We start from the raw sequence: 16,212 nt of genomic DNA, 5'->3' as shown, positions 1-16,212 counted from the left end.
GGGGGGGAGCAAGCTGAAACACAGGTTTAGGACGTGTTTTTGCAGAGTTTACGCTTTTTCTTGTTAAACAACTACAATTCCCACAATGCCAACAGCGGTTTGATTGGCAGGCAGATTATGCAACCATCGAGCCTCTATTGCGTCACATGGTGTTATGCCAACTTGAAGGGGAGGGTTCAGTGTGACAGGCTTACTTGAAGTCGTGGTGTTATGTTGGGTGAGTACTAGATTTTTCTCTTGGTCTCATGCGTGTCTTTAACAAACGTGAATTCGATTTATCGTTTCGGAGTGCCCTAGATATTTACTGAAATGGCACGGTTCATTTCTGTGTTGTCGCGTACTGCTCAGTTACAACCCCTGCTGTTTTTTTTCTCCTGCTGGTGTTGTAACTAGCGAGGCAATACACCAACACAGGCAAGTTATCTTCAATGTAATGTAGCCTGGAAGTTACAAACTGCTGACTTGTGAAATCATTTTGGATTACAAACAACGGACTGCAGATTGCTCAATTCTGTTTTATTTGTTTATTTATCTATTCATTTTGACCTTTTGGTTCTTGTAGTGCGTATTGTTAATTCTCGAAGCATTTTTTTTAGAGAATACTAAATCGCATTCAGAAGACATCATGTAGTTTTAAGATGTTTTTGTTAACGTGTCACTGTTCCCGTACATAGGCTACATCGTGCCTTGCGTGTTTCGGTATTTTGAATATTCTGTTATGGAGGTGGTGTAGTGTATGCGTACAGATTTGATCTTAATAGGTGTTTTGATAATTTTTCCCATGATATGACCACAGACGCTAGCAAAATATATTAAAATACACCGATACCCTGCTATGGTCTTAATCAGTGTGTTGGGATCTGGACGATGTTTTCCCAACTTGAAGTGATATTGAGATGAAGACATCGCCTAAAACAGTTACATTTTGGTATACAATAAATTAAATTGTGTAATATGACTGGGACAGTGATGATAATTTAGGCACAGTAGGGGTTTCACACAGCCTTTGCCAGGGTACTGAGATTCAAAGACAAGAGACCCCTGAAGCCATGGAAGACATACCTGACAAAGAGAAATTATTAAGCCTTAGATTTCAGGGGGAAAGTAGAGTAAACATCACACATTTTAATGTGTAACCGCAACAGGAATAACAGTCTGGCGTCACACACATTCATTCGCAAACATTTTAGCTGGAAAGTGATCAAGGATATTTTTAAACATCTCCTTAGTTAGCAGAGTAATATATGTGTTCTTTTTTAGGCTGTGTCACTATTTATGATGGATCCTTGCAAGAAATCTTCAGGCTATTTTAATACATGTATCTTTTGGCGATGCTATTTGCTGTAATAACTACATATATATTTAATTTAACAAAAAGCTGCTTGTAAACAGAAAGGATTGTAATAGAGGTCATGCACACACACAAGCAAATGGAAATGGCAAATAGAAATTGTTCAGAATTGTAAAAATTTCCCTCTGGCTTTGAGACTTCTACACTGTAGGCTACATTTTATTTCATAGTTTATTATAGATTTAGAGAAATACAACATAAATTTCAGTCATTCTGCACTCTCTCCAACCTGAAAGTGTAGCAACATTGTCAGCACCTCTGCATTACCATACTATTCCAGTCCTGTTGCCAAAATACACCTGTGATGATGGTGCATCTATGATTGGTTACGACTGGTTGTACCCCTCCCGATTCGCGTTCACTTAAGCATGTTAATTTCATAGTTGACTTTACTTAAGGCGAGAAAAGAGACTCGCAGCTTAACCTCGAAAATTGTCACCTTTTACCGATTTAACAGGGGTTAGCTTTCTCTACGAAATCCATAGCAGGGATGGCTGAACACAAGATTACCACATTAGATTGCCAATTAACTCCTGGCACTCTTATCGACTTTGAGAGGCTGAAGACTAAAAGGCTTACAGGAGTACCAGTCAGCAGTGAGGAGTCTGAGAGATAGCGCCTGTGCTTACTGCTCGTCTTTAATCTAATTCCAGTCCTGATTTGCCTTGATAAGTTACAGCAACCCCTTAATTACTGCCTCCATTCCCCATCGCCTTTGTTTGTGAAGCAGCCTGTGGTCTCCGATCACAAGGTCACGCGCCAAGTTCCGTCCTCCAGGGTAGAGATTGTTCGGAGCTCCCATACGGGGCCATTGACGTGCCTTTCTTTGAAAAGTCCCGGATTAAGCTCTTTGAGTGGGACGGCTTCCGCAGTGCTTGTCTTTAAGGCTGGCCAGCAGGATGTTTTTTTGATGAGTGTTCCCCCTTGGCATAGTCAGATAGTTACGTGACAGGGAAACAAATGAGGTGGCCTCTGTTAGCATTGTGTGACCTGCAAGCTTTACCTGTGAGCATACAAATGAGGGACCTAAGTCGGACGCTAGTCTGTTTGAAGCAGATGCATAATTAGGGATTGATGCATGCGCCTCCTAAAACTGTTGGCACCTTCGGCATGTAGGTGAGATTTGACATGCATAAACCTCTTCATCAGATATCAATAAGATTGCACAAGGAATTTTGTGTATTGCCTGTCATGGATTTTACTGTATATGGGTGTGGATATCTCTGATAACGTGGCCATAAACATTTCAGCGATATTTTTTTCTTACCCAGATTTAAACAGCCTGAAAAACCTGTTAATTTTCTTTTCTTTCAGGTTTGCAGAAGGATGGAGATGAGGCAGCTGAACCAGGCTTAAAAAAGAAAACCTCCTCTCCACACGCCCACAATTGATTTCTTTGGCTGTCTCTGAACTGATGGGCAAAGAAAATCATAGCATCACAGCTGCAAGTTACAGTTGTACCGCCTAATGCATTTGGCAGTGCATTCTTTCCTTTACGTGCTAGATTTTTAAGTGCTGGTGTAAACGTCAGATCGTCTGCTATTACCATGTACCAAGTGGTACCAGGGGGTGCCGCAGGCACCATTACCAATGCTGTACCAATAAAGCAGAAGATGGCCAAAGATGCGCGCCCCCTTGTGGGGGCTGGTGTCCTGGGTTTGGTGCTGGTCATCGCTGCAGTGGCCGCTTGGTGCTACTATATCTCCTCCTTGCACAAGGCTGACCTGCTCAAAACGGAGTTGCTGGACCTAAATAAGGACGGATTCCTAATTCGCAACCAGGCTGGGGCCATTGTCTTCCGCATGGCATTTAGGTGCGCCTCCATTCATACACACAACATTCATCTGCGCTACATTCATCTCTCTGAAGATTTTAACTCTTTCCTTTAATATGTGTGTGTGTGTGTGTGTGTGTTTGCTTTCATTGGCTGTAACTTGCAACCTGTTTTGCACTCTATGCCTTGTCTCATTTTTCCAGTGCATTGCATGTATTTACATTTCCACTTGTTGATAAACTTGAAATTCAGGTTTAAAATTGGCTTTCCAGGTGAAACGAATATTCTCACACAAAGTAATTTTTTCATTGTGGCAGAAGTCATTATATGTGAAGGTCAAATAATTCTGTGATTTCTGTAAATTCTTTTTGATTTGTTTATTTAGAACCTACACCTTTGGATTAGCTCATTTACAACTGCATTAATGACATACGCTTGTCTTAAAACTGAATAAAATGTCAGCACTTCATATAATGCATTTTTCCACTTTTGTCTTGTTTTCAATTCTATGAACCTTAGGTCAGGAACTCTTGACTTGGACTCATGCTCGAAGGAGGGAGAGATTCTAAGCTGTGGCCGGTCGGTAGCAGGGAAACTCAACTTTTTCATCCAGACAGTGAGGCCAAAGGACACGGTCATGTGCTACCGCGTGCGCTGGGAGGAGCTGGAGTCCGACCGGCCAGTGGAGCACGCCATGTCTTACAACGGATCGCACTGGTACGGCGGGGCAGAGAGCAGCATCCAGCACTGGCCCATCGTTATCACTGGCCAGCAGGCGCCGAAGCCCTTTGTGACGAGCGACATATACTCCAACCGCCATGATTTCGGAGGCATTTTGGAACGTTACTGGCTGTCTTCTAATGCCACGGCCATCAAGATCAATGACTCGGTCCCCTTCCACCTGGGCTGGAATGACACAGAGAAGGTCATGTACTTCCAGGCCAGGTACCAAGACAGCCCATATAAGCCACACCCTGGGCAGCTACCCTATTCGGAGCTCAGCTACCGTGTGTGTGTGGGCTCCGATGTTACCTCCATCCACAAGTACATGGTGCGACGATACTTCAACAAGCCCAACAAGGTGCCCTCCAAGGCTATGTTCCAGCACCCTATTTGGTCTACCTGGGCGCTGCACAAGACCGAGATCGACCAGGAGAAGCTGCTCCAGTATGCAGCCAACATCCGGAAGCACCGGTTCAACTGCAGCCACCTGGAACTGGACGACCGCTACACCAGCAGCTACGGCGAGTTCGAGTTCGATCCCGTCAAGTTCCCCAACGCCACGGGCATGTTCCAGAAGCTGAAGGCGGACGGTTTCCTTGTGACCCTCTGGACTCACCCCTTCATCAACTACGACTCGGTTAACTTCGGCATAGGTGTGGAGAAGGGGCTGTTTGTGCGGGAGCCCATGGGCATGCTGCCCGCCCTGGTGCGCTGGTGGAACGGCATCGGCTCCATCCTGGACTTCACCAACACAGATGCGCGCGACTGGTTCTCCTCCCACCTGCGTGCCCTCCGGTCCAAGTACGGCGTTGTCTCCTTCAAGTTTGACGCCGGAGAGACTAACTACCTGCCCTGGCAGTTCAGCACCCGCGTCCCCCTGCGGGACCCCAGCACCTTCACCCGCCGCTATACCGAGATGGCCATCCCCTTCAACGAGCGTGCTGAGCTGCGCGTGGGCTACCAGTCGCAGAACATCTCCTGCTTTTTCCGTCTCATCGACCGCGACTCGGTCTGGGGCTACGAGCTGGGCCTCAAGTCCCTCATCCCCACCGTGCTCACCATCAGCATCCTGGGATACCAGTTCATCATGCCAGACATGATCGGCGGCAACGTCTACCCTAACCGGACCCACGGCTCCCAACGGCTGCCCGACCGCGAGCTGTACATACGCTGGCTGGAGCTGTCGGCCTTCATGCCCGCCATGCAGTTCTCCATCCCGCCCTGGGAGTACGACGCCGAGGTCATCCAGATCGCCCAGCGCTTCACCGCCTTGCACGAGACGCTGGTCGCCCCTCGGGTTCTGGAGCTGGCGGGGGAGGTGCTGGGTACCGGTGACCCCATCATCCGGCCATTGTGGTGGATCGCTACGGGAGATGAGACGGCCTACAAGATCGACTCCCAGTTCCTGATCGGGGATGACCTCATGGTGGCACCTGTCCTGGAGCCTGGCAAACAGGAGAGGGACATATACCTCCCGGCTGGTCGCTGGCGTAGCTACAAGGGTGAAGTCTTTGACAACAAAGGTCCATTGCACCTCACTGACTACCCCGTGGACCTGGATGAGATTGCTTACTTTGTCTGGATGTAGTAAGCAAGCAACTTGAAGCCTGAACATTTGGTTGAGTGGGAATGTTAGGGGGACATTGGAGTACAGGACCGTGCTCACAGTATTTCCTCAAACCTGTCCACACGCAGGTTTGTTGCGGATTCCTATGCACATTTGCTCTACTGTCCACACCTTGTGGAAGTTTGGATCAGGTCCGAAATCAACAACACAGGTCTACTGCAAAAGAGGACTCAGCTATTGTTCAAGCGGTTGCATGCTTTGTTAACCTTTGCCAGCGCCCTTCCAGGAATGCCAGCTGGGCTGCAGTGAGATGTGGAGCTGTATTATGTCATGCCCATGATCACCAAACGTCCTCTGCACTGCGGTTGTTGCTAAGCTTTCAGTAGTGTCCAAACATACCTTTTAAGTACAACAACAGGCAAGACTCTTGCTCGTGCTTGAACATGTGCCTTGAAATTACAGCTTTGTGTTGACATTTGGCGCTTATCAGGGTGAAATAATGCTTCATTGACAATGATTTGCTTATTGTGTGCAGGTCTCAGCAAAAACATTGTGCCTCGATCATTATATGTATTTTGAGATAAGAAAAATTCTCAGAGCCAGCTCAGAGCTAGTTTTTGGTGATTGTGACAACTGAATGCAGGGATCTGGCATTGGAATGAGTGGTGGATTAATCATCGAATGATGCATTCAATCTCAAACGCAGTCCTAAAGCTCAGATCCAAGCCTAACAGGTCCCCTCTCTGTGGGCAGCTGCAACTTGAGTGCCAACAACCACAGTTGAGTTCTGGGGGAAAAAAAGGGATAGCATGAACATAGCATAATTTTATTGTAATGAAAATGTAAATTGCAGAGAATGCAAATTCTAAAAATGTATGTATATTTGATGTTATGTACTTTATTTCTTGAGCAGTTTAGATCCATTTCTGAGGGAGGAATTGTGTAGCCAGTGGGTTGCCTGCCATTTCAACTGTTATTTTATTACTCTTCAATATATTGTGTTTGTCTCTGAAACTAAAATCAATATATTAAGTCACAACCAATGTTCAGCAAAAAGTTATAGAGTTAAGTTCACATATACAGTAGGTAACAGTGAAGCTGGTGATTAAGGAATGATGACTGTGGGCTGGAAACCTAATTACTTTTTTCTGCCTTTTAACCTTTAACTGCCAAAGCCATCAGTTTCCGTCCATGGCATCACTTCTGTCAGGCCAGTGAATTGCGCCCGATTTCCATTCAAGTAGAGTACAGTGAATTGTGTGTATTGTCTTCTTCTAAAGGCATTGAAGGACAAGTTTGAAAAAAAAAATAGACTTGATACTGTTACAGCAGAGGCTAGAATAACATGACAATTCAAAACTAGAATCTCATAGATTCATAGGAATCATAGACTCATAGTGAAGAGTAAAGGAAAACTACAGTTAAATATTAGGTTTGATATACACACTTGAGCATTCCAGAACAATTTTTCATAAGCTTAGAACCAAAACCAGTATAAGAAAATAATGACATACTGAGATCATCTATATACACTGACAATTACATAATACAAAGTATAGTGAGTGAATCAATGTGCTATTTTGTGGTGGTGACTTCATTTTGAAATTAAGAAAAAACCAAAGTTTGATCTTGAAACACCATTAAAAGCATGTATGAATGTCATCCAGTTACATTTTCGTTATGGTCTAGCTTATAGTTTTTCCACATAATGTTCGAACAGTGGAATTGCACCCTTGCACAAACTGCACTGTTGATACAACCACTCCTATCGGCAACTGGAAAGATGAACTATAGATTGTAATTATAGATTAACACAAGTAACAAAGGGGTAGCTGTTAAACCTAGTTAGTGAATGACCCAGTGGACATCTGAAGGAACAAAAATGCATGATTATGTAGATCTGTATGGTATACTACTCAATATTATCACAGTATGCCGTGCAGATTAGTCAGCATAAAACTGTTGAGTTGTTAAAGGTGAACCAGCTAATCCACAGGTTAAACAACAAATGGCAAAGAAAAGCATCAAGTAAAACTGAAGATACTTCTCTTCCCATACCTAATGAAAATACTGGCTGTTTCATCTGCAGTGAGTTTAATTGGCTGCTTTTAGTCTTTTAAAAATATTACTGGTCTGAGCTGGGTCGATATCACCGATAATGGTGCTACCCTGTGAAATTTTCAATTTACTGTGCAAGTCAATTTTGAACTGGAGATATTGAGCCGCATCTGCATATTTTTAAATGCGTCCTGCAGGAGATTAGAAGAAAACCATCCTTGTTTGTATCATTGGGTATTACGGTAAAGTTATCAGAGATAATGTATCGATCTGTTTCTCTGGCCCGGTGTTTTCATGGTCCTTCCTCAGGCTTCTTTCCTCTGTCTGATTGGTGTATAACAGTGCCTGCCCTCTGCCGAATCCACTCCCTGACTCCGCTGCGCATTGCCTGAACCGGTCCCCGCCAGCTGCGGTGCGTTCTGCCGCTGTGATTGACCGTGACATTTCATCAGCATTAATGCTCTCCCATGGCCGTGTCGCCAGCATCACTAATTCGTAACCGCGAGGGTTATTTTTAGCACCTCGGGCAGGAGGTGGGTTGGCCAACCACTCTTTTTTATCACGTTTTCTCAGAGCGGCTAGTAGTCTTTCGGGCCACGGCTGAACTTTGGAAGTTCTGTCGGACGCATGTGTTTGTACAGCGGACCTTGGGGCAAAATTTGAGGAGTACAAAAATGAGCAGAAATGCATTCGCACTGGTAATCAGCTCGTCAACTTTGGATCCTGAACTCTCAAACCAAAAACATCCTGGCTCAAACACAGGCCGGTCTGCTTTCCAAAGCTGTGCTCCACAGCGATACTTGTAATCAGCCAAATAAGACTATAGCAGAGGGAAAAAGCATAAAAACGAATATTTAAAAAAGGGTGTGGTAACATAGCACTAGCTAAATTACCACAATGCTTTAGTTGTGAAAGCAAGTAATGGATATTGAATAAACCGTATAGTGCTCCTTAATGTGATTAATTTATTCTTAAAAAAGATCAGTTTCAGTGTGACACCCCCCCCCCCCCCCAAGAGATTGCCATCCAGTCACTGTCACCAGCATTGTCCTTCTGTGTTCGGTAGACTTGTCCCTTATTTACAACAGTATAGTGTCAAGTTTCCCAGACCACCATGCTGTGCCCTTATTTAGATATTGGCTTGTCTTGTAGGAGAAATCTGGCAGAAGAGCGCACAGCCCCTGCCATACATACCAGTCACTGGAAAAAAGGGATTGCTGACAACTGAGATTCATCAATGTGATTTCAAGAGAAGAGATAATAAATTTTTCCAAGATAATTGCTTAATTATTTGGCAGACACCCTCACTCAGGGTCACTTAGAGAGCATAGTTTTTTTTTTAAATTTTTTTTAGATATTATCCATTTGTACTGCTGGATATTTAAGCAATTAAGCTCAAGTCCCTTGCTCAAGGGTACAGCAGCCTGTGTGGGGAGTCAAAACGGCAACCCTCTGGTTACGAACTCAATCCTTTAAGTGCTTTCTAACCACCGCGTTGTATTTCCACCTCAGTATTCGCACCTAAAATTAACATGGCGGCAAGGATGTGAGCATGTTTGTTTTAAACACTAATTGCCGTGGGGACTCAGTATCGAAACTTGAATACCTTTGAAACAAGGTACGTCGTTTGGAAACACATCGGTACAGCAAACTGCAAATGTATATGTTACAGCATGTGTTCAGACCCTCTAAGAATGATTTGTTACTGCAGAACACTTACTCATGAGACATGAGTAAGGAGATTAACAAATTATACTGATCCTCAGAAAGGTTATGTTGTCGCCCAGCACTCTGTTATGTACTTTCCTGATATGTTGTGTTTTTTGAATAAGCTTTTTTGGGAGCAGCTAGGCACAAAGCTATGCCACTGAGAATCATTTTATTGTGCGTTTCTTGGATTGTGAACAGATGTACTCACAGTTACTGTCATTGCTGTTATTAAAAATCTTAATGTTGGAATGTTCTTTTGCCTTAACATGGTACGCACTCAAGCATGACTGATTCAGTTTAATGGACTTATATTTTAAATAATTCAAAGCATACAGTGTGTAAAAAGTGTTCAAATGTGCAAATTTGTCATAAATGCAGTTATTTTTGTGGAATCATATAGGAATGATTTGATGATTATCTATTTTGCTAACGTCATCCGTGCCATTGCTCAGATGTGCCATTTGAAACTCAGAGTAATAATGAGTGAATAACGTAATAATGTAATAATGTTTTGAACCGCAAAATGGGTGGAGCAGGTCATGATTCACTGAATCAAACCAGTCATAGTGTTTTACTCTTGTGACTGGTTCATGCTAGTCACTGATTGACAGCACATGGTACCTTTATTCATTATGATGATTTGTAAATCCCCTGTCTCCTAACACTAGGTTTCAGGTCCTTTGTGCCAATAGAGGGCGCTCCAGCTCTCATCCACTTGCTATAGGCTGCCACATTTCACATGGGGCCAGTCACAGCAAGAGGAGCTAAGGTAGTAAGGTACAGTACATAGAAAAGGGAATTAAGCCAAGTGTTTGGCTGAATTTGTGTGGTTTAGTTAGATGTACCTCTAATGAAGGCCTTATGCTTGATACGTCCAGTTAAACAGTCCCCTTAGGGTCAAATCTGATTTACCTCTTTTAGACTTAATTAGTAATTTGGGGATATTTTCAGAGAACAGAGGCATGATACAGTGTGTTATCTTTGCCTCCAGCTATAGAGACAAACCTACGCTGAGGATTTCCTCTTTTGACAGGAAGCAGAAGTGTTACAAATGATTTTGTAACATAAATGCATGCATTGTGTGGTAGATTTTGTAACTTAAATGTGTGCAGTATGAGGTTGAGGAGTATAATGTGTCTGTCAGAACAAAATGGACTGTGATAAGCTGTAGGTGGGTCTCCACTGGAAATCTCAAACAGTATGTTGCTCAGTTGTGATTGGTCCCTGGTCTATGTAACTTTTGCACTGGTTGGTTCTGTGTCGTGAAAAAGAACCAAAGTCCCTGACCTGTGAAGAACAGAGACTGCTTAAACTGGGGACTTTCTCGTACAGACGTCCACAATGCAGAAGTTCTGTTGTTTTTTATTTCAAGATTTCCTGAAAATATGAGGCCTAGCTTTGGCTGAAGTCTTCCTACTGGTTTTCTGTTTTAAAGTGAAGTGTATTATCAGAAAAACAAAACATACTGAAGTGGTTCCTACCAACATTTTCCATTATTTTAATAAGGAAAGTACTCATCTGCCAAAAGATGAAATAAAAAATAAATACATTTGAAAAACTGGTGCCACACAAGGAAAGAAAAAAAAAGTAGCATGGAAAATTAATCTTTTAATATTTTAAGATGCTCTTAAAATGAGTATTGTTTTCTCATTTTTTTGTTATGTTTTAGCCAACTGTTTGTGATGGTCTTTTATTTGTGGTCAGTGATGGGTCAATTGGAAATTTAAGCTTTTTTGATTCATGTAAACCTGTTTTATTCATTTTGAAAAATAAAATCATAGATGGAAGGGGAATGGCTGTTGTCCTGAATATCTGTGGGAAGGCGGCATTTACTGCATTGTGATAAATGTGAATGCAAATGAATTTATATGAGTCTGTCAGTCAGTGATAGGTTGTTTGATGGGATTTCCATGTTTTCCTATCTGCTGACACCAATCATTCTGAAAACAGTTTATTGGCTATGCAGTGCCCTCTAGTGGTAGTAAATCACTCTGCAGTCTTTATGACTTCTGCCATTGTTAGGTGATGCGGAGATTATGTTACCGCATCAAGTGCCATGTTTTATGTGAGAAGGATAACTGAAAAGCTTATGGATGGAGCTGAAGAAACATGGTGAAATGATTGCTTAAGAAGAAATTATCAGAGTGCTACACAGAGTAAATGAAGTGCGTGAGGCTTTTTTCTGAGTACCGCTCTAGTTTATTGATGAAGGTCCGTATTCCTTCCTATGGATTTAAGCCAGCTTATTTATTCATGTGTGACTGGGACTGGAATGCCTGAACATAATCAACACGAGAGGCCATACTTGACGCATAAGGTACTGACATTAGTTTTGGTTTATGTGAACATTAGTTCATCAGAAAATGTAGGAGAAATACAGTATGGAAATGAAAAAAATGTATAACTGTGTTTGTTCTTCGACATGGGGAGGCTATTTGGGGGCGACAGTGGCTCAGGAGGTAGAGCAGTTGACTGGGGATTGGAAGGTCCCTGGTTTAAATCTGGCTTGTCCTGGCAGAGTGTCGAAGTGTCCTTGAGCAAGACACTGAACCCCCAACAGCTCCCAGTGGCTAGTTGGTAAGCCTGTATATAGCAGCCTCTGCCACTGGTAGGTAGATGTGAGGCATATAACTGTAAAGTGCTTTGAGTACTCAAAATGAGTAGAAAAGCGCTATATAAATGCAGTCCATTTATTTGTCTATTATTTGGAATTTATCATATGGTCCATCAAGGCTTTCCATGATTTACAAGCATTCTACGAAAACAGCAAAGCAAGAAAAAAAAAACATTGCAAACTCTTTCTGTAAAGGCATTTGAGAATTGCCACAGTGGGTAATGTCCCCAGTCTCTGGTCACATCTGAGCAGTAGACTGTGACGCTAGGCAGCTTCTGGTCAGGGAGTGCATTGGGCAAGGTCCTATCCTGTAGAGTAAGTATGCTGACTTGCAGAATTCCTTCACATCACATGAATTCCCTGAACGTTCAGCTGTGACCTGCTCTGGTCAGTTGTGATCTTGATCATCTTTATTTTTAAAACTCTGGCTCAAAAAATAACAAAACAAAACAAAAAACACTTAAGCAATTGCTCCCCAAGAAGATCTATTAACATGTAAGATATCATTTTAGTGCCATACATCCCGTATCTCTGCCTTCCACGGTGTTTGCTGTTGTGTTCACAGGAGCAGATACAGCTGCAGTCACCTTTGACCTTTGATCTTTATCCTCCTTTACTGGATGTTTGACCATGTTTGATTTGATGGCTATTTTTAAAATGAGAATATCGTGAATATGCATTGAACATATGTCTCATTAGCTTTCTTGAAATGTGTCCCCTCTAATTAAATTTCAATGACTTCTTACTGATATATCCCTCTTCTGTATTACTGACCCCTTTCACGCAATTCAAATTGCATAAATATATAAATATATACCTTAGAACATGGGAAGTCAAAATTGTTTATTCTGTTGGAAGAGTCACTTACATCAGTTGTCATGACATTAGAACCTGGCTGTATGGTAAATATAAAATGAGAATAAGAAGGATCCAGCAGAGATGTTTTCTCCTGACCCCTTTTCACAGTAGCCCATATCTGTGAACTTGTCAACTTATAGCTGCACACACATACATAGACATGAACCCCATGAAACCCTGTAAACTTTTCATTTATTAACTGACATTTGAGGCCACAGAATTCTTAAACAGTGTTATAATGCTGGACTGTTCTTTTTTTCCAAGAAACTATTGAGCAGACCTTTAAGATGACTCTTGTGCATTTAATGAACTTGCCTGGCGTGTGGATGGCCTCATTTTCTCTCTCGATAAACAAATCCATCAGACAGCGCTTTTACATTTCACAAAGACCCTTGAGGGAAAACTCCCTCGCGGGCATCAGGGGAGAAGCAGAAACATTCATATTGTTTGAGGAATATAGAAAAAGGCAGATCCATACAAAATGGTAATGTCTTGTGGAAATGCGTGTTTCGCAAAAGGTCATTTAGGAAAAACAACAAAACAAAACAAAAAAAAAAAAGACTATGTTAAATGTGGAAATCAAGAAATGTTGTAACTTTGGTCTGCATATCAATAGTGTCAGGGGGTTCAACTCAGAATGTCTGGGGTGTTCTGGTTTCAGTTATTGTTTATGATGTGGATCTAACACAACGAGAAGGATCATGTAAGTTGTGTACGTGTACAATGCCACTTCGATATAATTGTCGATTTTTCTTTTTTGGCTCCACTCCGGCTAAAGGCTTCTTGTGTACATTGTCCCAGGAGAGAGATGTGACTTACGGCCATCATTTCTGACCAAAGGGCCCATTCCCTCCAGTGACAGGATTCATTAGCACGGAGACGAGGGTGAGCGGACGAGTCTGAGGGGACAGTGCGATGAAGCATCGCTCGTAGTCATCGTTGTGAGACAGAAGTCAGAAATCCTCGTGTATAGTCAAGCCTCGGGCCTAGCTAATGAAGCACACAGAGAAAGCAGAATAAAGTAGGTACTGAGAGTCTTAGCTGGCAGATGAAGGCAGACACACTTTTACATTGCATTACATTACATTTATTTAGCAGACACTGTTTTCCAGAGCGGCTTCCAGCGCAATTGAACATAAGTGTATTCAATCTAATTGAATGAGCAACAGTGTCAGACAAAGCTAACAACGGTCCCAGACCAGTGAGCGTGAGCATAACACTATTCAAGCCCTACCACAAGTTAACTTGCACAACCTGACAAAGGAAGCCAAATGTACTACCATACATCAGTCACTAGATCACAGAATCCAAAACGTCGCAATACTACATTTAAACCAAGAGTAACAAGTTCAGAAAATACATGATTGATATTTCTTTACTTCATTGCCTGTACTTTGTAATGTATTTCGTTGACCACAAAGCACCACTTACTGCAGAACTGTGTCTAGATGGCACCAGCAGGGTTTGTACTCATGAGAGTTTCAGCTAATATACTTTGTCATACTTTCCATTACCTTTGTTTTTTAATTAGGACAGCAGTGTGGTGTAGGGATAAGGAGCAGTTGGCTTGATTCATAGGAGGGGCACTGCTGTTGTGCCATCCAGTTGTATAAATGGATGATATGTAAACTATGCAAATTGCTCTGGATGAGGGTGTTCAAGCAAATACAATTAGGTGTTCCTGCGTAAAACATTTGCACAGTATTAGCACAGCTTATGTAGCAAGCATTCAAAAGCATGTTCTGATAGAGTGATACAATGCATATTTCCTTCACCCTCTTGAAACCATAGATTATGGCACTGTGTCAGGTCATCAAAACGCACTGCAATAGCTAATACATGCTTTTGACAGAAGCAATATTATTTTTGTATAGTGAGTATGTAAACCTCATAGAAGGTCTTATGGAGGTACTTTTAATGTAAAGAATGAACTTTTCCTGTCTTCTGTCTTCCCATCCCCCCCTTGTTTTATCTGCTCCATTCCTAACCCTAAACAACACATAGACCAAGGAAAACTATTTGCAAATTTTAATATATACCAGTGGGCCATTTGCAGCTGTGTAGGGGCCACTGAACCCAACCTGTGTTTAATAAAGGTTTCCAGGCAAGCAGCTGATGCAGAATGAATTCTAAACATACAGTGTACATACATATATATTCTCAAAATTGTTTTATTTTGTTTTGTTGCAGCGAGGAGCCAACTGGACTGGAAGAAGTGGCGTATGGGCTTTCTGGCATCATCATAGACTGATAATGATATAGCAGCAAACCAATCTGCCAGTTGATATGGAGGCTGCACTAGCTCAATAAATCATTTAGCTCAGATAGGACTGCAGGAGAAGCGGGGGGGTGGGGAGCTGGGGGGGGGGGGGGGGGGGGGTTGGGGGGTTGTTGGGTGGGTAGAAAAGGTAAAGCCTATCGAGAGAAATTGAAAAGCTCAATGTTTCCAAAAACAGACATTAAAAATGAATGGAAATGAATGGCAGGGACAAACAATGGTGAACGCCGCGGGGAAAAAGGAGGGAGTCTAACCTTTAAGCACGGAGCGGCGTGATCAATTACTGCTGCAATTATCTCCTCTGATATGAAATGTATTGCAAAGCCCCCCTCCACCCCCCACCCCATACGCCCAAATGTGCCTCGGAGCGTCTTCGCCGCGTTTCGTCGATGGCTCTTCTCTCTGGAATTGATCCACACTCTTAGCCAGTGCGGAACAGACGCACAGACACACACATATTGATTAGCTGTCTGTATTTTGTTCCAAGAAATCAATGCTATTTGTAGCCTTGCTGGTTTCCAGTGATATTGTTTTTTTTTTTTTTTTTTTTTCTCTCTCAGGAGCGCGGGGGGAAGATGGAGTGGCACTTTCTCATTTTATTCCAGGGTGGAATAAAGAAAAAGTGGCCACATCACCGAGGGGCGCCTCCATGCAAAGGGTACAGTAAATGAGAATTCTCACTCGGAGACCCAACTTCCATACAGACTGACATGGACAATGAATCCTCATTACAGCATGCTGTGGGTGTTACAGTGAGAAAAGCAACTATACAAAAAAAAAGGAATGATGCTGGATAGAAACCTTGTTCATTCCTAATGATTAACAATTCAGAATTCTTATGCTTCATAACATGTCTAACGTGCCTGTGTGATCATGTTCCATATGGCCCAAAGCACAGACGTAGCTGGTCAAAACTCTACTGAACTACTGAACTGCAGCCGTGCCAGTAAAGATGGTTCACAAAACTATGGGCTACATTGACCCACCCACAGTCATATACTTTTTAGCCTTCTTACACTAATACTCTTTTGTAAACAAACAGTTGAATGGAATTGCTCAACAGAATCTTCATTTAAGCCATGAATATGGGTGTGTAGTTGTGTACACAATTGTTCTCTCATGGAACATGCGTAAAGTAGTACATCTAAGCTCCACTAGAGGGCACCGTTGACTCATCTTGTCACCGGCAACCAACGCGTGCCAAAACACAGTCACAACAGAGCGCAGTCCAGATGTGGCCAGCAGGACTGATACAGTGAAAAGCCTGAACTGAGAGGCA

At 42.6% G+C, this 16,212-nt stretch overlaps 1 protein-coding gene across 1 annotated transcript; it reads left to right on the top strand.

Moving 5' to 3' along the window:
• The first annotated feature begins 174 nt into the window (after positions 1-174).
• Positions 175-8,477, top strand: myorg (myogenesis regulating glycosidase (putative)). The gene is made up of 3 exons (XM_036528735.1): positions 175-217; positions 2,666-3,164; positions 3,645-8,477. The coding sequence occupies exons 2-3, from the start codon at positions 2,899-2,901 to the stop codon at positions 5,434-5,436; spliced, it is 2,058 nt and encodes a 685-aa protein (XP_036384628.1). The 5' UTR covers positions 175-217; positions 2,666-2,898; the 3' UTR covers positions 5,437-8,477.
• The last annotated feature ends 7,735 nt before the right edge of the window (positions 8,478-16,212 follow it).

This window comes from Megalops cyprinoides, chromosome 5 (genome assembly GCF_013368585.1).
Source record: "Megalops cyprinoides isolate fMegCyp1 chromosome 5, fMegCyp1.pri, whole genome shotgun sequence".
Classification (NCBI taxonomy): Eukaryota; Metazoa; Chordata; class Actinopteri; order Elopiformes; family Megalopidae; genus Megalops; species Megalops cyprinoides.
The sequence above is the reverse complement of the archived record's forward strand: the minus strand, read 5'-3'. Positions and strand labels throughout refer to the sequence as shown.